This window comes from Barbus barbus (genome assembly GCF_936440315.1).
Source record: "Barbus barbus genome assembly, chromosome: 16".
NCBI classification, from domain to species: domain Eukaryota; kingdom Metazoa; phylum Chordata; class Actinopteri; order Cypriniformes; family Cyprinidae; genus Barbus; species Barbus barbus.
The window spans coordinates 423,639-447,078 of NC_136744.1; the positions used below are offsets into that span (position 1 = coordinate 423,639).

At 38.1% G+C, this 23,440-nt stretch overlaps 1 protein-coding gene across 1 annotated transcript in view; it reads left to right on the plus strand.

The window, feature by feature from the left end:
• Positions 1-5,373: 5,373 nt before the first annotated feature.
• LOC306882873 (slit homolog 1 protein-like) overlaps positions 5,374-23,440 on the plus strand; it is a 98,681-nt gene continuing 80,614 nt past the window's right edge. The window contains exons 1-4 of the mRNA XM_079437857.1: positions 5,374-5,822; positions 12,492-12,563; positions 13,328-13,399; positions 14,019-14,090. Coding sequence (XP_079293983.1) covers positions 5,641-5,822; positions 12,492-12,563; positions 13,328-13,399; positions 14,019-14,090 — 398 coding nt within the window. The 5' untranslated portion in view covers positions 5,374-5,640. The remainder of the gene's footprint in view (positions 5,823-12,491; positions 12,564-13,327; positions 13,400-14,018; positions 14,091-23,440) is intronic.

The window sequence follows — 23,440 nt, forward strand, 5'->3', positions numbered from 1 at the left end:
CAAGGGTTAACGTATATTTATTTTCATAAATTCATAAAAATAATAAATAATAACCTCAAAATATTGTCCACCCTGTTATATTCGACTTCTGGCCCTTTAAAGGAAAGTTGGAAAAGGAAATGATATCTTATCAAACAGCTGACATCATTTCCTTGGAGGGAAAACAACTGGGGAAGGTGAGTGAGAGTCTGTTTTTATTATTTTAACGTTCCAATCTGATGTGGTCAACTTCAACATGTCCACCTTGTTAAGGGGAATATGAAAACAAGTCAATAGAAATTCTTCTTTGTAAAAGTACCATTTAAAAAAAACAAAAAAAAACATTAAATTCTTTATTTGACAGACCTTCTGTGCTAGCATTTTTTGCTCAGACATAGTTTGCTGATTTTAGGTCAAAATGTCCACCCTGTTAAATGAGAAACCCTAACAGGCTGGACACATTTACTGTACATATAGTGATAGTGACAGCAATTGATGTTTAAGTTGAAGAAGAAGTGTTGTTAATTTGTCCCTAACAGGACATTTTTGGTCCTCCTTCTCATTTAATTAGGCTCATAATTGCTTAAATTTATATACCTAAGGTTGTATATCCCATATTTTTACCATATATTTATTTGGCCAGTCTTCCTTCTCTCTGAATCTGCTCATAATCGTCCCCTACTGAAATGTTCGGTTTGGGCATCAGGAGCTATAAAGGGGTATTCAGCAGTGCTGGGGAAAGTTACTTTTAAAAGTAATGCATTACAATATTGCATTACTCCCTAAAAAAGTAACTAATTATGCTACTGTTATGGAAAGTAATGCGTTACGTTACTTTTGCGTTTCTTTTTAAATATGAGCAGGGCTTGATTGTTTTTAATACAATAAGTTCTAATTACAGCAAATGTAAAAGCACTTTCACACCAAAAAGTGTAATGAATAAACCTCAGACTGAAGGAAGAGTAAAATCACGTCTGTAAAGTAGAACGCAGGAGAAGAAGGTTTAACACTCTTCAGCAATAAATAAACAATGAAGCACAATTGTTAGTTTATCTAAAGTCATTTTTGCTTATTAGTCTGCTTGAACTGGATCATCAAAGGTCAGCAGCAACGACATTGGTTAATAAAATGGGATTAGATACATCTGTGTTGTTTAACATATTTAATTATTGCAGGTTTGCGTCATATTCTGAGTTTGCATTTGACTGTTTTAATTCATTTTGATGAATACTAAATCTGTTTTTTGCGAGTGGGATGAATTAATGCACATTCACATTTAGATCTAGATCTACAGTAACATGTTCACACAGCGACCTGTCAGTCAATAAATGGGGAAAACGTAACTGGCATTACTTTTTTGAAAAAGTAACTCAGATATTTTCTTGTAAATTAAAAAGTAATGCGTTACTTTACTAGTTACTTGAAAAAAGTAATATTATTATGTAACTCGTGTTACTTGTAATGCATTACCTCCAACACTGGTATTCAGTGATATCACTGGTTTTTGGTTGCACTTAAGGCTACTGGCACTGAAACATGCATCTCTGTGAAGCTTTGAAATAACAGTATACTGTAAAAATGCTATACAAATACATATGACATGACTTGACTTTCCTGTGCATGCAGCAACAGCATTCTCTCTGCAATGATTGTGTGTGTTGAATTATTACTGGTTTGCCTCTTTGCCAGCTAGATCAAAATAACACAATACTAGAACAGTTACAGACGGGTCACTTGTGGAGTGACAAAAGAGATAGAATTAGTTAAAAAAACAAACTATAATATAAGCACTCTGTACTCATGTCTGTGGTGTTACCACTATTTCTGCAAAGGAGACAGTAACACCAGACAAATGAGCATAAATACAGATTTATTTTTTTAATGGAGCTTTCCATTATGATAGTTTCCAGATCAGAGGATCATTTTGGAAATATTAATAAGACTATAGTAAAATTTAGATTCAAATTTGTCAGATACATGTCAGGAAATGATCAGTGTAACAACACAGACTTTTAAAAAATTAGCATGAAACTGTCAGAGATGTAGCAAATGATATGAACATCATGAATGAATATCATGTACCATCACATTACCTTTCATCCAAACAGAATTCCTCCTTTTCTTAAACGGGTGATATTCATTGTGTTAGGCTACACATATACAATATACATACACAATATAATCACTTTATTTGGGTTAAAACATCTTTTTTAGATTGTTGCAATTACAAACCAAGATGCCTCTGATGTATGATGTGATTTAGTTTGTAAGGAACACCTGGGGAGACATTTACATTTAGCAGACGCTTTTATCCAAGCAACTAAGAAATGAGGAGATTAGAAGCAATCAAAACCAGCCAAAGAGCAATGATATGCAAGTGCTATAACAAGTCTCAGTTAGCCTAACACAGAACACAGAGCAAGGCTTGTTTTATTCATTTTTTTATATAATAAATAAAAAGAAAACAGATAGAATAGAAAAGAATAGAGCAAGCTAGTGTTAGAGGCCTTTTTTGCTTTTGTTAATTGTATAATAAATAAAAAGAAAACAAATAGATAGAATACAAAAAGATTAGAAAAGCTAGTGTTAGTTTTTTGTTTTTTAAAGAAAACAAGCAGTTTGTAAATGAATAGAGTGCAAGTCTAAAAGGGGCAATTGTTTTCTTTCTTTAGAATAGAATTAGAATAGAGAGAGCTAGAGTTAGAGGTCAAATAAAGATGGAAGAGATGTGAATTTAGTCGATTCTTGAAGATGGCTAGGGACTCAGCTGCTGGGATTGAGTTGGGCAGGTCACCAGGAGGGAACAGTTAATGTAAAAGTCTGTGAAAGTGGTTTTCTACCTCTTTGGGATGAACAATAAATCCACGTTCACTTGAAGAACGCAAGCTTCTAGAGGCACATAAGTCTGAAGTAATGTATTTAGGTGAAGGGGTGCAGAGCCAGAGGTGGTTCTGTAGGCAAACATTAATGCCTTGAATTTAATGCGAGCAGCTATTGGTAGCCAGTGCAGATTGATGAACAGAGGAGTGACGTGCATTCTTTTCGGCTCATCAATCGTTTTGGATGAATTGTAACGGTTTGCTGGAACTGGCTGGAAGTCCTGCCAAGAGAGCATTGCAATAGTCCAGTCTGGACAGAACAAGAGCCTGAACAAGGAGTTGTGTTGCATGTTCCGAGAGAAAGGACCTGATCTTCGTGATGTTGAATAAAGCAAAGCTGCAGGACCGGGCAGTTTTAGCAATGTGGTCTCATAAAGTCAGCTGATCATCAGTCATAACTCCAAGGTTTCTGGCTGTTTTTGAAGGAGTTATGGTTGATGAACTCACTGGATGGAGAAATTGTGATGAAATGATGGGTTTGATAGAGCCACAAGCAGTTCTGTCTTGGCAAGGTTGAGTTGAAGGGGATGGTCCTTCATCCAGCAAGAAATGTCTGTTAGACACGCTGAGATGCGAGCAGCTATCGTCGGATCATCAGGATGGAGTGAGACAATCAAGATGAACTCAACGATGAATTGATAAGAAACTAGAACTTAACAAAAGTAAGGAACATGTAACACTCAGATCTCTTGTCATGTGTTCTGAAAGATTATTATGTAGTGTAGAAGACACACAGTATGCCAATAATTGTTGTATATGCTTGTATGTTTGAGAAAAAAAAAGGTTTTATGATATTTGTAAAGATTTCTTTTTATTATTTTATTTTACTTAAATTAAAGGTTAGGTTTTTGAATGAACATTTTAAATAAAAGACTAAGAGGAAGAGCAAAGACACGGGTCTGCAGATATTTTATATAGATTATTTTTGGGGATGGACAACAGCAGCTCTACATCCAATATCTGAATGTCTAGTTCCTCTTGAGTTTGGCACCATCACTGCACTGCATTGAGCAGCATCACTACAATCTGGGCTCACTGGTCAGTGTTCTTCATTGGCTCTTCTCCAACGTGAAGGTCCTTAGCAATCATTTTTCTGCAAAGAACTTTTGCAACAAATATTCAGTCTTGTTGTGAATAGACCTACAGTAAAATACAGTTAAATAGGCTATTCAATGGTAGAATGAGTCAAGAGCATTTGAAGTGTTTTGGTGGTTTTAGTGCATTTTGGAAATTAAATGAGGTAAATGTCTAGCTGGTTGTAGAATTGTTTTTGTCTTTTTTTTTGTTTTAGTGAAGTAGTCAGTATAAAGAAATGCATGTAACTAACTGAAAGAAACTTTTGCAAAATGATTGTTTAATTTTAGCCACAAGGGGGAGCAGTGGAGGAATGTGTGTGAAGTAATCAGATGTGTGGAGAAGTCTTTTCAGCATATTCTTTTGTCCAGAAAAACCTTTCATTAAGATGGACACATTGTTATTGTTAGTGTTGCTGACACTTTACACTGGATGGATATGCAACATGACAATGTCCAGTCTGCCATAATGCTTATTCATCACATTATGTCCTTTGCATTATGACATGTTATAAGTATCTAACACAAGAACACCAATAAAAGCCAATTAAAATAAGATTGAAATGCATTACTTTTTTATCATGCTTACTGCTTGAAGATATAATTTATGTTTTTTGCTTTTAAACATTGTAGTAATTGCTTGCTACAGAGAATGTCATTGATTTTTGTAGTCATGTTTTCATTTGGGCTTTAATTTAATCAGTATTCATATTATTCAGTATATCCACATTCAGACTTCTTGCTGGTACAGTATGAGCACGGAAATAAATGCTGACAATGTCTTGTCTATTGCTGCAAATCAACACAACATAGCATGATGTCATTGCATTCATTCTTTTAAACTTTACTACAAGGAAACAACACCAAAGTGTAACATTGAGACAATCAACATTTATGTCATCATCCGATGCAGAAAAATGACCGTCTAAACAAACAAGAGCTCTGTTCTGATGGGAGATGTGAATTGTTATGTATTTGTTATGCTCACAAGATCTCCTTCAAACTTGAGCAAAGGTTTGGTTTTCAATGAAGTCGAGCGACAAAAAAAAAAAGTCCTCCTCCATGCTTTCCACAAAGGCTCTGTCATTTTGCTCTCTGCATTTCTAACCTTCCCCCATCCCAAAACATGATTATACACTGCTCTTTTGGGGAGGGGAGGGATGATGGGGGGTATGGGCACACTGCCTTTCCCCAGTGGACCCCTCCCCGGGCCACTCTCTTCACAGGGGCCCTTGCCTGAGGACGGCTGCGGCGTGCCATGTGGGGAGGCCATCGCTGCGCCGTCTGTCTGCAGGGGCTCCTGTGAGCCTGAGAGAGGGGAGTTTAAGGTTCTGGCAGGGGTGGGGGAGAGCAGGGTTTGATAGGGAGGGGTGTGAGAGAGGGTAGGGGGTGGGAGGAGTCCAGGAACTGCTATTTGTAGATCCTTGTGATGGATTACTGCCGTGTGTGTGTGTGTGTGTGTAAGAGAGGATAGAGATTTTTTGTTCCTGTGCTGTTCCGTATCCCCCTTTCTTCAGGCAGACGGCAGAGCGCTGCTGAGCAAAGCAGTGAGGCAGGAGAAGAAGCAGCAAAGCAACTCCTCAAAGAAGAGGGAAAGGAGAGTTTGTGCACAAAGTGAGAGCTCAGGAGCTGATTTTTTTCTCTATCCACGCGTTCTGGAAACGGGAGAGCACTAGCCCGGGCGCTCGCGTCTCAAAGCGTGCGAGATCATGCCTGCGAGAGGAGGACACACTGTAGGAAGACTGGTGGAGGCGTGCATCCGGATACTGCTGCTGTGCAAGGCTGCCACAGCATGCCCTGGGCTCTGCACTTGCAGCGGCACCACAGTGGACTGCCACGGGCTGGGGCTCAAAACCATGCCCAGGAACATACCTCGAACCACAGAGCGGCTGTGAGTAGACACTTTACATCCATCTGCATGTGTGTGGGTGTTGGTGGGGGGGTGGGGGGGGGTCTGCATCATTACCAAGAGGAATTGAGTGAGAACAATAGATCAATGAGGCACAGGTATGATCAGACGAGATCGGCACGGATGCGTCCGTGTGTTGACACATGCTGTGGGAGGAGGGAAACTTCCTATCACTCTTTCAGCTGTTGAGAACTTTCCCCTTTCCGTTCACTCTTTCGACCAGAGTCATTTTATAGTCGCTTTCACACTTTCAAATGAGATATGTGACCATGCAGCACAAAACCAGTCATAAGGGTCAATTTGGTGAAATTGAGATTTCTACATGATCATCATCTGAATAAATAATCTTTCCATTGGTGTATGGTTTGTTATGATAGGATAATATTTATCTGAGATACAACTATTTGAAAATCTGGAATCTGAGGGAGCAAAAAAATCTAAATATTGAGAAAATCTCCTTTAAAGTTGTTCAAATGAAGTTCTTAGCAATGCATATTACTAATCAAAAATGAAGTTTTGATATATTTACAGTAGGACATTTACTAAATATCTTCATGGAACATGATCTTAATATCCTAATGATTTTTGTCATAAAAGAGAAATGTATAATTTTAACTCATACAATGTATTGTTGGCTATTGCTACAAATATACCTGTGTTACTCATGTGGTCCAGGGTCATATATTTGGGATGAAATATTTACTGAAGGAGCCTTTTTCCACTAAATGCTACTCTTGAAATAGTTCTGAGGAAATATCTGATGAATTATACATGTTAGAGAAGCACTGGAACCATTTTGAAATTTGAAGGAATTCGGATTTGAAATCTAACGAATTTCAAGGAAACAAGCGGATCTAGTTTACTAGAATAATATACAGTGAACTACATCGTGAGATTTCAGAGGCTCATTGTGTGGAAGTGAAGAGTGAAACAGGATCGTTTTTGCTTTAGTCATGCATATCAAGTCAAATACATTACATGACTGTATATAACTCGACTGATCGACTGATACAGACAGAGTGTCTCGAGTACTTTTACAAGGCAGGAACAGCCGTCAGTCTCTGCGTTCAGTCTGGAAAGGCTGATAGTTGAGGGTGGATCAACAAAACAATTCAATTTGCACTTGTCATAGGGTGTTTTTATCAAACACCACCCCTTGGATGTCTTTGATGGATTCTGTAATGACTATGTGTTCAGGAAGTGTGAAAATCACACCTCAACCCCCCGCTTCTCCTCACCCAACAAGGTTTCCCCATTAACCTGCACTTCAGACCTAAAACACATGCTCACAGGCCGTCACCAGATCACCAGACAAACATTTTCTGGCTCTCTGCATGGGAATGTGGCTTGTGTAAATGTATGCATGTGCCAGACGACTAGTAGTGAAGGTGTGCTCACCCAGATTACACCATTAACACAGTGTGTGCAAAAGTAAGCGCCCCCCCCGCCCCGAGCAGCTCTCTAGGCTTTCTGATCTGCAGACATGATGCGACCGGCGTATGAGTTTAATGTAGACAGATTTTTTCATGCTCTGTGAGATGCATAAGTCTCTCTGCTCTTTAAATGAATAATCTCAGTCATTTTATATGTACCCTGCATTCATTTCCAGACGTCCAGAGACTCGATCCTTCTTATTTTATCTATGCTAGCGCATCTATTTATACACACTTCGGAAGCTGCTGTGCCTGAGATCAAACGGCGCCGATGTGTCAAGAGTGAGTGATCTGATTGAGAATTCTCTTTAAACTGCAGCGATTGCTCAGAGGATTGGGCCGCTCGCGTATGAAGTCCAGCTCTGATGTGCTCAAGAATGCAGGCCATATGTCCCTGTGAGCTTCCTACTGATTGCTTATTGATTGTCTTGAAAGTGGACGGCAGGTCAGATGGAGAAACACTGTAGGATCTACTGCTGGATCCCAGTGATAAATCTCATAACCAATATAAGATTAGCTTGTGAATGTAGAGCTTTTGTCTGTGAGAGGTCTTTGTGATGGCAGTCACATAGCAGCAGAGATGGGTATGATCATGTGCTCTGTCTAGTGGAGAAAAGCAGACATGTAGTGCTGCTTCAGTTCCTTATGTAGTTCTTCCCTGTTGAAAAAGCCAGCATATGCTGGTTAGGTATGTTTTGAAGCATGGCTGCTGGTTTGAGCTGGTTTAAGCTGGTCATGTGCTGGTCCTCAGCAGGAGTTAGTTGCTTAGGACCAGCGCATGACCAGCTAAGAACCAGCTGAAACCAGCACAATGTGAGAGAGTTTCAGTCACCACAGTCACTGCAGTCATCAGCACCCACGTTTACAAGATCACAATCACCTGCGTTCTGATTCCCTGCACCAGCTGCAGCTAATCAAGCTCCACTATATCTGCACACTCTCCACACTCCTTCCTCGTCCGTTCTACCGGTCACATTATTGAACCAAGCAAGAGCCCTTTGCGCTTACCTGTGTGTTTCCTTACCTCAGAAGTTCCAGTTTCTCCACCGCTCCCCGGACTCCTGCAAGAGATCACAGTCAGTCACTGCAAGCTAAGCCATCGGGACCTTGTCACGTTGTGCTTCACTCGCCTCTCGTTCCTCCTGGATACTCCTCTGTCTCTTTCAAATACATACCCTTGTTTGACCACATACCTCTGTGTCTCCTAGCCTGTGTCGTGACACACATGACCAGGATTAGGCCATAGTTCAATTAGCACATTTAAGTGATTTTTATAAATGTGCTTAGAAAAAAACATTACTGGTGTCCATCTTGAGACAAAACAAAGACACTGATATATTTAAAGATCAGTCAGTGCAAGTTTCTTTCAGTTAAAACAGCTCAGATTTACATTTTAGTCTAGGACTAGACTTAAGCCTTGTCTGTGAAACCGGGGGAAAATGTTTCAAATGCATTTATTTCATAATAAGTATGGTTCAAATCTATTAACATATATACTGACGTATTGCTTGAGACTGTTATAAAATAACTGTTATATAAATGATAATTAAACTTTACTCGGAGTACTACTTGTCTTAATATTAAGCCAATTAATATTGCAAGATATTAAAAGTGTACCTGAAGTATACTTGCAATAGCTCCACTTTAGCACAATCATATACTTCAGTATATCTTTAGTTGGACTTCAGCACTACTCCTGCACAATTAAAGTGCATCAAGTACAACATCTGTTGTTCCAATTTAGCACTTTAAGTAGGCTATAGCAGTTTAGTATACTAAAAGTACAACAGCAGGGTATTTTTATTAAGCACATAAATATGTGAATGTATTTGTAGTATACTTGGCATGAAATTAATGTTTTTCAAATGCATTTTAGAATATGTATTTTTCACTTGATTAGATGTCCTAAATTGAGTCTCCAAATGTAGCAGTGGAAATGCAGTAGAAGCCTAGCTGGTGATTCTGTGCAGGTGAAAGCAATGATTTGGCTTTCAGTGATTTAAACGAGGAATCAAGGAGCCGTTTATAAACCCTCATTGATTAACCTCTTGACCTTTCTTTTGCAACTCTGTGAGGACGTTTCAGGGTGGCCCTTGTGGAAACCTCTACCTGAGAACGTGCCTAGCAATCCATTCAGAAGAATTAGGTTGCTTGATGGATCCGACTCGTTAAAGCTCTATAACTGGCCCACCAAGCCCTGCGTTACAGCATCAAAGGGTTTCTATGAAATGTGCTTTTTTCTCTTTTAATTCATTAGCTGGATAATGAGCTGTTGCTTTTTTCCCCCTAACTCAACTGTGTTATGGCAGAAATGGTTGTGGCACTTTGCCAGAAGTAGAGTTTGCTCTTTAAACTCAAATCACAGTCAGGTTTTTAGTGGTCTGAATGAGCTGTAATGAGCACTTGATGTTTTACTCATACAGGGACTGTGTTCATTAGAGCATAATCGACTGAGCTTGATGACTTGCATGCATTCCTTTAAGGTTTACATTACAGAGAACCAGTAGCTTATTTTATTCTATTTTCTTAGAGACAATTCAAAAGAATCAATCTGAATCACAACAGAAATTTGGCAAAAAAAAAAAAGTGCACACTACAATTTTGGGTATTGTAAATTAAAATGGTTAGTTTCAGTTGTTTTCTTTCTTTCTTTCTTTCTTTCTTTCTTTCTTTCTATAATGTTCAGCACTTTGGCCATCGTTCTAGTTTTAAAGGGTTTTATAAATACATGAAACTTGAGACATTTAGCATGGCTGTGAAAGGTTTATTTATGGTAAGCACATATGGTTAAATAGTTTCACATTTTTTACACATTTAGTTACTCATTCGTATAGTGCATGGATTTAGAGTTTATTGATTGCTAAAACCTACTGGTGCATTCAAACTTTCCCACTTTCATCACGGTTGCATGCGCTGTAAAAAAAAACAAGATCTTTCTAAGTTGAAAATAAAACTACGATCATCTGAGTATGTTTTACAAAAAACTAATGATTTCAGTCTTTCTACCTCAAAAGTTCACGTTTAATTTGCAATAATACAAGTGTTACTTTCCGTTTCTTTGTAACTATTTGTGAAATGTACTACCAGTTTCTGAGTGTAAAGTAAATCCTACGGCAGATGTTTTCCGTGTGGGCCGTGCACACTGCAGTCAGTCCTGCTGATCTGGATAAAGATCAATCCTGATCCTGATCCGCTTCCAGTGCTTTAACAGTCTCCTGAAGGGATGCAAGACCTTCATCAGGCATAATTACCCATCACAAAACTTGCCTTAGCTTATCTAATCAGGCTCTTTAGACCTGCTGTTGAGATGTGTTTAGGATGATCCAATTGCAAGTATAATTAAAGTTCAATGGAAGTGTCAATGAGACATATTGCTTTTAAAAAGAGATTTATGAGGTAATGTCACAGCAAAAGAAATATGAACCATTGTCCTTGCGAAAAAAAGACGTATACTTCAGCATACTTTTACAAATGGAAATAATAATTTTAAAACAATATATTTAAGAGTGAAATTAATGAACACAACTTTTTTGGACAATTTTTGAACACTTAATCGATTAAATGTTACATTATTATAGTTTCAATTTATATAAAATGCAATTAGTTGAACTTAATGCTTTTATGACCCACTCAAGTGGTGATTAAGTACATCTTTATATGTAATTTCAGAATTATTTTTATTGTCTTGGGTCATGGTTAATATATACTATGGTTAAAGCATTTGTGATCAATTTAAATATATTTTAATGCAAAGACTTGCATGTAATATGTTTTAATGACAGATTTGTAATGAGTTTTGTAATGAGATATATTTAAATATATATTAAATTAATTACATGTAATATCAAATAGCATACTACAGTTAAAATTATAGCTACTGTACATGTGATTTAGTATCTTAGTCAACACATCAAAATAAGTGTACTTTAATACAAGACAAAAGATTATTAAATGTGATTTAAAATGACTTCAATGTAAAATGTTTAGTTCGACATTATTACAAAGTGCACAAGTTGTACGAGTTAACCAGCAAATGTTCAAGGTATGAAATTATTATTATATATTTTACACACTTGTAGATTTATACTGATTAAAGCTAGACAGCAGTTTAACAAATCAGCACTAAATCTCTCCTTACAAGAATTGTGAACAAGTAAAACTGCTCATTCTTACTCAGATGTTTCTGATTTTTGATTCCCTCATATGATGAAATTTTCGATTTATGCAATCCATTAGGTTTTATTTTGTATCCCGCTACTCTTGAGGCTGTTTTTGTTGGATATTTTCTTGTTTTTTTGCATCCATGGCTTTGTTTCCAAACAAGCAACAGTCTTCTTATCATCATGAGTTTCGTATTAAATACATATTGTAATGTATGTATTGTTGGCATGTGATTTGATCAGTGAGGGATCTCATCTACTTTGGAGGAGACTTGATGGATTGAGCTCCAGGATGAATCTGGAGTCTTGACTGTCACAGGTGCTGTTTATTTCAAGTAGACAAAGTAAGTTGATTGGTTCATTGGAGTCTGATATATGGGACAGTTCTTGTACATGTCCATTTTAAAATCAGCTGGTTTCTTCTTGTGGAAACTTCTCTTCAGTGCTTTTGCCACCAGCTCTTAAAGGAAGAGAGAGCAGAAAGGCTGAACTCCAAAGCAATAATACGCAGAACATCTACATATCAGGAGATCCGGCAGCCCATTATTTATTTGGCTGTGCCTGTGCACCTGTGCATACATCTGTCTGCAATCTCTCTGTCTCTGTTTAGCTGTGCTCCCACGAGTGGTCATTAGAACCGATAGAAAGTGCATGACTTTGTATCCAGTATTCATGGGAGATTTGTGCGAGTGTGTGTTTCTGTTAGTGATTGGGGGAGAGGTTTACAACAAAAAAGAAACACATGTTCCCAATAATGAGCAGACATTTGCAAAGAACCCACACAGTATTTTTCAGCGGCAAATTGTATATGTAATAACATTCTGAACTGTTATGCGTTACTCAGTCAATTGCAACTCATTGCACATTATTTGATCAATTGTCCTAAGAGTTTAAATCATATTAATTCACCCTCTGGCTGTTTTTGTCTTGACTATGCTTTATGTATTAATGTCCAGTGACTCTTATAAACACCTGTTGAGCATAAGTCGTTACAGTAATGTTATATGCATACCTGTATTGACAATAGATTTACTAATAACATATGTTTCATTTTTTAGTGAACTGAATGGAAACAATCTCACACGCATCAACAGAAATGACTTTTCTGGACTCAAGTATCTTCGAGTTTTGTAAGTTGCTCTACATGCGTATTTCACTTTCTTTCTTTCTTTCTTTCTTGTTGCAAAAAAGCATGTATGGCATTTTGATGGACTGACGCTTTTGTGAAGGTATAATCTCTGTTTGACATCCTCAGAATCTCAAGGGCAGACAAATATCCTGACACTGCATTAAAGCCAGTTTGTCCTAAATGTCTTTCCAAGGGAACTCTCTTCACGGTGCTTGTGTAGGCAGAGCGGTGCAACCAAAAACACAAGCATGGGCCATATTATTTCACTAAATCACATCGAAAATGCACCGTGAAACTATTTATCAGCACTATATTTTGCAGTCTAGGCTTTTGTAAAGCAAACACTGGAGTGAACTGCTCACCCGTTGATTGAAAAAAAGTCAAACTCCCCCACAAACAGTACTATAACCAGTTTATAGCTACAATTTAAGGCTTTGGTTGTTTTGGATGGAAATGTGCTCTTCCTCCTTATATTATTTGCTTGACAACCAAGTTTGTTTCTCAGGTCAACATGCTATAAGCATTTTATAATGTATTGCCAGTAAAAAAAGGAATCGTTTTACTTTCTGTATAGATACACGGCTGCTTTGCTAACACCCTGCTCGTGAGTTTGTTGTGAAACGGGTCTAAAGCCACATGAAGCTCACAGAATTCCTGTTTTGTAGTCTTATATGTGCAGTGGCTTCATCCACAAGCACCAGCTCTTTTCCTGCTCCACTCCTCAAATCTCAGTCATTTCCGGTGATTTGTCCTGTCTCTAAACAGGCAGCTGATGGAGAACCAGATTGGGACTGTGGAGCGCGGCGCGTTTGATGACATGAGAGAGCTGGAGAGACTGTGAGTGTTCACTGACAACAGCCACGCTGTGCGCTCAAACTATGGGCCTTACAGGCCTCCAGGTCATATGAGCTGCATGCTATAAACATCATTGTAAAATATTTTAATTTAGTCTTAAATGTAAATTATATGTTATATATTTTAAATTCAAAAAGGCTAAATTGAATAATGTGCATGCCTGTATTAATGTCATGTTTTGCATTTCTGTTGTAAATCAGCTATAGCCTTCATCTTACCTCACAATTTTTCATCTTTAAGCATCACATTGAGAATTCAGTAAAGCCTGCCTTCTTTGATTTCTCAATCATTTTGACACTGATTATTGCTGATAGACAGCAGAAGTGAACTATGTCGTTCTTTTATTCAACAGTAAACACTTCTTCCATTACAAAAATAGGTCCCACTTTATATTAGGTGGCCTTAACTACTATGTACTTTACATTTAAACATGGATTTCTGAAGCAATACCCTGAAGTAACTAACGATAAGACTCCAAAGGCGCCTCCTTGCGAGGCCTGAATCAGCAGTTTTGTGTCCTAATCATGGGTTTGCTAATCACATGTAGATCTAGCACTGTTTGCTCAGCCTGTGAATGTGTTTGTTTCTTCTTTTCTCAAAGGCGTCTGAACAGAAACCAGCTTCACCAGCTTCCAGAGCTCCTGTTTCAGAAGAACGCGGCTCTGTCCAGACTGTAAGTCCCTGCTCTCTGCCGTTTTCTGGATTGATGTTTAAGTGATTCGTATGATGAACTGATGATTCATATTGCATGATGCATTTGCAAAATAATGCAATTAGTCAAATGAGTTCACATTAAAGCAGGTTTCTTGACATTCATTTTTGACGGTCTCGACAGCTATTTGGACCTTGTCATTTTGATGGAATTAGTTTTAAGCATTGTCACTGAATGCGTGATAAATCTGCTGATTGACACCGCTTTGGTTCAGGTGCTCACAGGTGTGCTTGTTAAGGTTTTTTAAAGTGAAAAAGGTCCTCAGTGTTCATGTGTTGGATGTAATTCTTTGTGTTGTTTTATAGTTATGAATGAATACAGCTGATTTGCTGTAAAGCAGTCTATGACAGTGTTTACTGCTGGGTTTAATGATCATTACCCATGATTATCATTGTCAAATTACTGTGACAGCACATGAGAGCCTGCAGTGAATGTGTGCAGAGACCTACGATCACAACATTGCTGTAATTCACTGAATACGATGCTCCTTCCCCTTTTCAAATTCCCCCTGTGAATATAAATGCAGATCCAGAGGCATGTTTAAACTTATTCCCTTTTTTCAGTAATTAATATTTGTGCTGAGTTTAAATGTGTTAATATTTGGCTGGGTTGAGGCCAGTGTTGGGTGTAACGTGTTACTGTAATTAAATGACTTATCCACTGCAAAAGAAAAGTAAGGGATTACTGTTACAGTAAGATTACTGTACTGTTACTTATAAAGTTCTTGCGTTACATACTGTAAATAATTTCAACAGTTCTAAAATCAATATTTAAAATTTGAAATCGAAATTTACAGTCTAAAGATAAAACTGAATGCAGCGTTTAACCCTCTGCGCGCTGGCGCGTTCACTTTCAGTTTTTCCTGATTCACAGAGAAACCTTAACTACTCCGATACAGATACGACTAAAATCAATCTAATCTATAAATGGCCTACTTTTATTTGTGTGCACTGATAATAACAAGAAAACATTGTGCTTTTGTAAAATAAACAAAACAAACAGGGTGCGCTTTCTGCCGTCTCGGTCTCCATGAGCAACTGTCTATGCATCACAAACTCAGCGAATAAGTGACACTGAGTCATGAGAAATATGTCTATAGAAAGCTTGAAGTGTCTACTTTTAAATGCAGAAATTCAAATCGAAAATTAATATTCCTGATTATGTAATCCGTATGAAACTAAAGCAAGATGCAGTCTTATTTAAAATTAAACAGTCGTATTTGAGCTCGTATGCAGTCACCTGCCCACAAACGCCCTCACCTAGATACAAAAAATAGATAAAAAATATAAGAAATTCAAGATTCATCTAATTTTCATAGTTTTTGAAAGAAGACCTGCTATGAGGAATTTACCTCAGAAGAACAGGGCGATCTGATGCGGCTTTATTCAGAGGAGGAGATCATTTCTGTAATTTATTCTTACCTACATTAGTTAACGTGTTATTTTTACAGAAACCTGTGCGGGTAAAATCCTAGTTGGGCTTTTCCTGAACATCTTGCCAAACTGAAATGTATTGTTTAACTTTTCTTAAGCTTTTTTGTTATTCAGATATTTTGCAGAGTATTTCTATTTGTTAACCAAAGAAGGTTACATTTAATAAAAAATGTTTATGTATTACAGTTGTTTTAAAGCTAAAAGGCTAAACTATTCTATGTTTGACTCGAATTGAAAGAATAAAGAGTTAAATTTCTATTGTCTATGCTTTAAGGTTTATAGGGATTTTAAAATGTAGCCTAAATGTAGCCGACCTACATTTAGTGGCCTAATGGTTAGAGAGTGTGTGTTCACTGCTGTGTGTGTGTGTGTGTGTGTTCACTGCTGTGTGTGTGTGTGTGTTCACTGCTGTGTGTGTGTGTGTGTGTGTGTGTTCACTGCTGTGTGTGTGTGTGTGTTCACTGCTGTGTGTGTGTGTGTGTTCACTGCTGTTTGTGTGTGTGTGTGTGTTCACTGCTGTGTGTGTGTGTGTGTGTGTGTGTGTGTGTTCACTGCTGTGTGTGTGTGTGTGTTCACTGCTGTGTGTGTGTGTGTGTGTGTGTGTTCACTGCTGTGTGTGTGTGTGTGTGTGTGTGTGTGTGTGTGTTCACTGCTGTGTGTGTGTGTGTGTGTGTTCACTGCTGTGTGTGTGTGTGTGTGTTCACTGCTGTGTGTGTGTGCGTGTGTGTGTGTGTGTGTGTTCACTGCTGTGTGTGTGTGTGTGTGTGTGTGTGTTCACTGCTGTGTGTGTGTGTGTGTGTGTTCACTGCTGTGTGTGTGTGTGTGTGTATTCACTGCTGTGTGTGTGTGTGTGTTCACTGCTGTGTGTGTGTTCACTGCTGTGTGTGTGTGTGTGTGTGTGTGTGTGTGTTCACTGCTGTGTGTGTGTGTGTGTGTGTGTGTGTGTTCACTGCTGTGTGTGTGTTCACTGCTGTGTGTGTGTTCACTGCTGTGTGTGTGTGTGTGTGTGTGTGTGTGTGTTCACTGCTGTGTGTGTGTGTGTGTGTGTGTTCACGGTGTGTGTGTGTGTTCACTGCTGTGTGTGTGCACGTTGGATGGGTTAAATGCAGAGCACGAATTCCGAGTATGGGTCACCAAACTTGGCAGTATGTCACTTCACTTCACTAATTAGCGATTTGAATAATTAAGTTACTTATTGAGTAACTAAATTACTTTTCAGACAGAGTAATTAGTAAAGTCATTTAAATACAATATTGATGATGTAATTAGTAATAGTAATGAATTACTTTTTGAAAGTAACTTACCCAACACTGGTTGAGGCTTTAAATCAAAAAAAAGGAAAATAATCTAATTAAACAACACTGAAAGATTTACTTTCTGAATTTCTAACAGCCGTCAGCAAAGTCTATTCAGTTTATCCTTGCTATTATAAAAAGTGAGACGGAACACGTCCTTTGTGAACAACCCTTAATTATCTGTTGTTGTGTTGGAATAGCATTTGTTCTGCTCTCTTCTTTTTATTTTGCCTATGAGGCCCCAGCGGATGAGCGACAGAGGCCATGATGTTAAACTGGATGTTTAACATTAAATTGTTAATGTGTTGCTGTGGCAGTAAGTTTGAGGACACAATGTGTTGGAAAGATAATGAAGCATTTCTGCAGCTTGCTTTTTGAGTCCTGAAGCTATAGTACATCAAATCTTGATTCCTCTTGACCGTGAGCGAATTGTTAGTTAACTGTCAATCTGGTCGTGTGTCAAGTGCTGAAGTCGGTGTTTGACTTTTTTTTCTGTTGTTTTCATGAGTGTTCATGAGTGTAATGGGTGTTCTCATGACATTGTCATTAATTTTGTTTGACTTTGTCATTAATTTAGGCAATAAGTATTTTGTTCTTAATGTGCATAGGATAGCCAGTCTGTCCAGTTTTAGTTCGGGCATGGACTCATGGCATCTCTGAGCTGCATTAAACAGTCTGTGTAGATGCATCTAAATGCCACTTCAGATGCAGCTTCTGTGCCACTTCTGCAGTGCAAAGATGGATTTTGTTTATAGCGATTTCATTTGATTGATAACAGCCGCTCTATAGTGTCTTATTATTCAAATGGAATTTGTTAAGTAAATGTAAGAATTTGCCCTTATAATGGTTATAAATATCCCTGGAAACCAATTTAAAGGGGAAAGTTTAGTGGCCCCTTTTTTGCTGTAGAAATGACCACCATAATATGCACTTCATATAGAAATCATGAGATGAAGCATGTAAGACTGAACATTTAAAGGGAACAACTTGCATGGCACATATACTAAGATATCTTGCTTGACTTAATATAAATGGGCAGATTTTAAGCCATGATAACTTTTAGGTTTATTAAATGAAATTAAGTAGATGAACCTTCTAAGTTCTAGGAATTTGTCATATTTTACTGTGATATGAGCTGTGTCTGCATTGCAGTTCATTGATCCATTTAGATCTGCGCTATAGTTTCCGCACTGTTTGGAGACAGAGTTTGTCCAGTTATCAGAAACAAATATTTCTCCAGTGAAAGATCTTGATTTTCAGACAGGCGTTCAGCAAAGAGACGCTGTGCCATCTGCAGTCTGATCGTAATACTTTGTTCATGTTCCCTGCCTTTCAAGGTGGATCTTTATGTTGTTGCTGTTTTTTAATGATTTACGTGGCTAGTGAGAGCAGCAGAGACACCACAAACCCATTTGAGGGAAGCCAGAGAGACATATTTAAAAAACACACTGAAATATTCAGAGCGAGTGGGACGTGGAAACAAACAACAGGGAGAGAGAGATGAAAAGAGGACAAACACAGACAGAATTCTCCATGTATGTACAAGAGATTCTATATTTCGCTGTCATCCATTATTCATGGGCAGGAGAGGCTCTGTGAAATATTCACAATGAAGAGCATCAGCAGGAGTGACGTCTCGGTGTTTGAGAGCAGGAGAAACAGCATCCCTTGGGGCTGACATGCTGCACAAGCGCCTCTCGCTCATAATAACCTGCCCTGTTAAACACGCACTAACAGAAATGATGGATTGATATGACATGCATAAGTCATTACAACGTTTTCTCTTAAAAAAAACTGTAAGCGATCGGGAAATGTTGTCAGGGCAGACATCTTTATTCAGCGAGACGACATAAAACTGCTCCGTTTCCTACTGTTCTTCTCCATCAGCCCTAAATTTACATGTTTTTATATGCTCTTTTTGAACTAAATTATTAAATAAATTCAGTTGATTTACTTTCTTATTCAGATACTTTCTTTCAGCTGCCTTCTCAAACATACAGACCTCTTACATGACAGATGAAAAAAAAAAAAAAAAATATATATATATATATATATATACACACACAGTATCTCACAGAAGTGAGTACACCCCTCATATTTTTGTAAATATTTTATTATATCTTTTCATGTGACAACACTGAAGAAATGACACTTTGCTACAGTGTAAAGTAGTGAGTGTACAGCTTGTATATCAGTGTAAATTTGCTGTCCCCTCAAAATAACTCGACACACAGCCATTAATGTCTAAACCGCTGGCCACAAAAGTGAGTACACCCCTAAGTGAAAATGCCCAAATTGGGCCCAATTAGCCATTTTCTCTCTCCGGTGTCATGTGACTCATTAGTGTTACAAGGTCTCAGGTGTGAATGGGGAGCAGGTGTGTTAAATTTAGTGTTATCGCTCTCACTCTCTCATACTGGTCACTGGAAGTTCAACATGGCACCTCATGGCAAAGAACTCTCTGAGGATCTGAAAAAAATAATTGTTGCTCTACGTAAAGGTGGCTTAGGCTATAAGAAGATTGCCAAGACCCTGAAACTGAGCTGCAGCACGGAGGCCAATACCATACAGCGGTTTAACAGGACAGGTTCCACTCAGAACAGGCCTCGCCATGGTCGACCAAAGAAGTTGAGTGCACGTGCTCAGCGTCATATCCAGAGGTTGTGTTCGGGAAATAGACGTATGAGTGCTGCCAGCATTGCTGCAGAGGCTGAAGGGGTGGGGGGGTCAGCCTGTCAGTGCTCAGACCATACGCCGCACACTGCATCAAATTGGTCTGCAATGGCTGTCATCCCAGAAGGAACCCTCTTCTAAAGATGATGCACAAGAAAGCCTGCAAACAGTTTGCTGAAGACAAGCAGACTAAGGACATGGATTACTGGAACCATGACCTGTGGTCTGATGAGACCAAGATAAACTTATTTGGTTCAGATGGTGTCAAGCGTGTGTGGCGGCAACCAGGTGAGGAGTACAAAGACAAGTTTGTCTTGCCTACAGTCAAGCATGGTGGTGGGAGTGTCATGGTCTGGGGCTGCATGAGTGCTGCCGGCTCTCTCACAGGACATTAATGGCTGTGTGTTAAGTTATTTTGAGGGGACAGCAAATTTACACTGTTATACAAGCTGTACACTCACTACTTTACATTGTAGCAAAGTGTCATATCTTCAGTGTTGTCACATGAAAAGATATAATATAATATTTACAAAAATGTGAGGGGTGTACTCACTTTTGTGAGATACTGTGTATATATATGTGTGTGAGTGTGTGTTAAGAATTAAGATTTAACTTAATAATAAAAGAGGGAATGAGTAGAGTAACTGTGGCCATGATTTAAATTAAAAAAAAAGAATTAATCAATTGAACAAGGAAACAGATTCTTAATTCAAGGGAAATAATTCTTAAATTTTGCCATGTAAATATATTTTTATCTGCATGTCTTTGACGGCAGCAGCAGCAGCGTGTTTAATGCCTTGTAAATGCATAATTAAATTCATAATATTTTGGTAACAATCTCTTAATCTTCAGCAGAGAAGTGGATTGTACCGTCTCTTCTTGTGAGAAGTGAATCAAACAAACGCTCTTCAGGTTTCGTGTGATTGGACTGCAGATGCCACACTTTCAAGTGCACACACTAATCATAAACTCTGAGTTGACAGAACATTTATAGCGAGCATCATGAGCCGCTTAACTGAGATTTGCTTGCTTTTGTCAACTCTAAATCCAGCTGCAAAAATAATTTCCCCATTTTCTAATTTTCCCATTAAGTTACTCTGCATGTACAATATGTCCATATAGTTTTTTTTAGTTATGTGAATGATAAGGGAACGTTCTATTTTATTATTTTGAAAACAGTACGTGAACGTTACTTTTGAATCTTTTAAATGTAATGAACATTCTAAAACTACACTCTTAAAAATAAAGGTGCTTCATAATGTCATAGAAGAACCTTTTTGTCTAAATGGTTCCATAAAGAACCTTTAACATCTGAAGAACCTTTCTGTTTCACAAAAGGGTTCTTTGTAGCAAAATAAGGTTCTTCAGATTATAAAAAAGGTACGAAAGTGATGGTTCTTTAAAGAACCTTTGGCTGAATGGTTCTTTGTGGAACCAAAATTGGTTCTTCTATGGCATCGCTGTGAAGAACCTTTTAAGCACCTTTATGTTTAAGAGTGTAGTAACATTTAAAGAAAATGCTAGATGAATGTTCAACTAGAAGGTTTCAGGAAAAAAAAATATTCCTTGAATGATCTATAAATTACGTTTTTGTCTAACGTTTTAACAACATTATTAAAGGCCAGAGAACTTTGAGCAAATGTTCTATTAATAATAATAATAATAATTCATTACATTTATATAGCGCTTTTCTGCTTTTCTAAGCACTCAAAGCGCTCTACATTGTGAGGGGTGGTGTCTCCTCGTCCACCACCATTAGTGTTACTAGAAGAGTGTTTGTTCATAGGTTTGAGTGAACCTTTTCAGAGGGTCGCCTACTCTGAAACTCAGACTTTGTTCAGCTTTCTTCATGCAACACTGGACAGAAAGTCACCTTGTCCAGAGTTGAGTTCAGACCACACGGAACCACGTAAAACACCGTAACATGCAACAACACAAGAAATGAGGCCTTTTTTGGTGTGTTTGTGGACGTCGTTTTGAAGTCAAAGACATGGTTGTTAAGGTCTTTCATGGCTGATCACTATCTTCGGTGTGATTCTGTAAAGGCCTTCATATTCTGTTGATTGCTGTTTGTGAGGAGGCTGGCAGTGAGTGCAGGTGAGCCCTGCAGAGACGCAGTGCTTTCCCCAGCCGCTGGAATGACTGTGCACTTGTTCTTGGCCCAGTTAGACAGGAAAGCGGTGGCTTTGACTCAATGCACCGGTTTGCCTTTAAGCTGAGCACACATGGCAGTAATTGAAGAACGGATGCTATTGTTCCAAATCCGTTTCAATCAAATATTGTGATATTCGGTGATGCGAGATCCTGTCTTTGTACTGTATGAGACAGAGTGTTCGCCGAGGTTAAATGATGTTATTCAAACTGCACTATACAAGCCTGTTCATATAGAGCTGGAATGAATCCAGGGGAAAGTTTCCACGGCCACTCGCTTTCAGAAACCTCTAAAGGTAGATAGCTGGGAGCCGCTTGGAGTGCTTTTGCATTGGCCTTCTTGGCTGAGACTCGATGGGAGAAATCTGGCAGGAGTCCAATTATTAAAATCAATCCTTCCGCGTAGCACAGTACACATCTCTGTTTTACATATTAGCATGTGGGCTTGCGCGGCGAATGCGGTTTATCTGTGGTGTGGGAATGGACATAGAAGGGTTTGATTACAACTCTATTAACAAATCTGAAATCATGGCTTTATTGTACTAAAAATAGATGTGTTCATATCATGTGTTTGCTTGATGAAGGTCTTCTGACCGAAACGTCGCTTTTTAAACATTTAAAATAAAGGCATTAACAGTGTGCAGATATTTTTTCTACTTTTTCTGACTAAAAATAGATGGAACGATTTTGGGAGAATTACTTGGTCACCATGATCATCTTCATGCAAAAGCAGCAATATTTGAAATGCGTTGACTTCATCAGGAACACAGAACACGAATGGCATATTTGCATTTGCTTATACATAGATTGACAACAAGAAGTAAGGATTGTCCGTCTTGACAGCTCTTTTTTGGTCGCCTGCTCTTGTCTACATTCACGGCGAGTCGTTTGGCATCTCAAATGAGCCAAGAGTGATCACCAAACATATAAGCAACACAGATCTGTTCTGTTTGTCACTGAGATGGGAATAAGCAAGGACAGCATGTCTTCTGGAGCGGCTTTGGACACATCAATCATATTGCTGCTGGGCCTTTGTGGAAGCTTTATTCCCATTTGAAATAAGAGTGTGGACTGGATGTTTTATGAAGGACAGTCTCTACAGTAAACGCTCTCACTGCAGTGCCTAAAAGTGTCCTTCTTTGTCTTTCTCAAACCAACCCCTAAAACACACTCACACAATGACCGGTATTTGATTTGTCAGGTTAATTGAATAATTGCTGTCGATGATGAACCTGAGCCAAACAATGGATTTAATGGACATTTCTATTGTGACATCATGCATTGAACTACTTTGTGTTAAAGAGCTTTTCTGTAAATACGTTTTGTCGAGGGTTTAACCAGACTGTCATGTTATGTCATTTGAAAGTAATGAAATCTGTGATCAATTACATGAGGTTTCTATACATCATTAATCAGTCACAGTTGAATTAGCTGAACTTTGCTTTAAAATATTTAGTCTCATATCAAAATGTTGTGGGTTGAGTTTTGATGAATTTGTTTTTATAAGGCAATTTGTAATCAAGATTATGTAATAAAGTATTAGGTACTAAATATTTGACTGATACCAAACATGTACTTTATCTCATTTATACCAATAAATTAAGGTGTTTATTTATTGTGTTTAGAGTTTTTCTTCCCAGATTACTCTAAAATATTTAATATGGTAATAATGCCCAAACTAGAATGTAAATTCAATGAAAAAAATAACAAAAATTCCTGTGCTTTTGTCCCTGCTAGGATCCATCTGGAGCATAAAAGC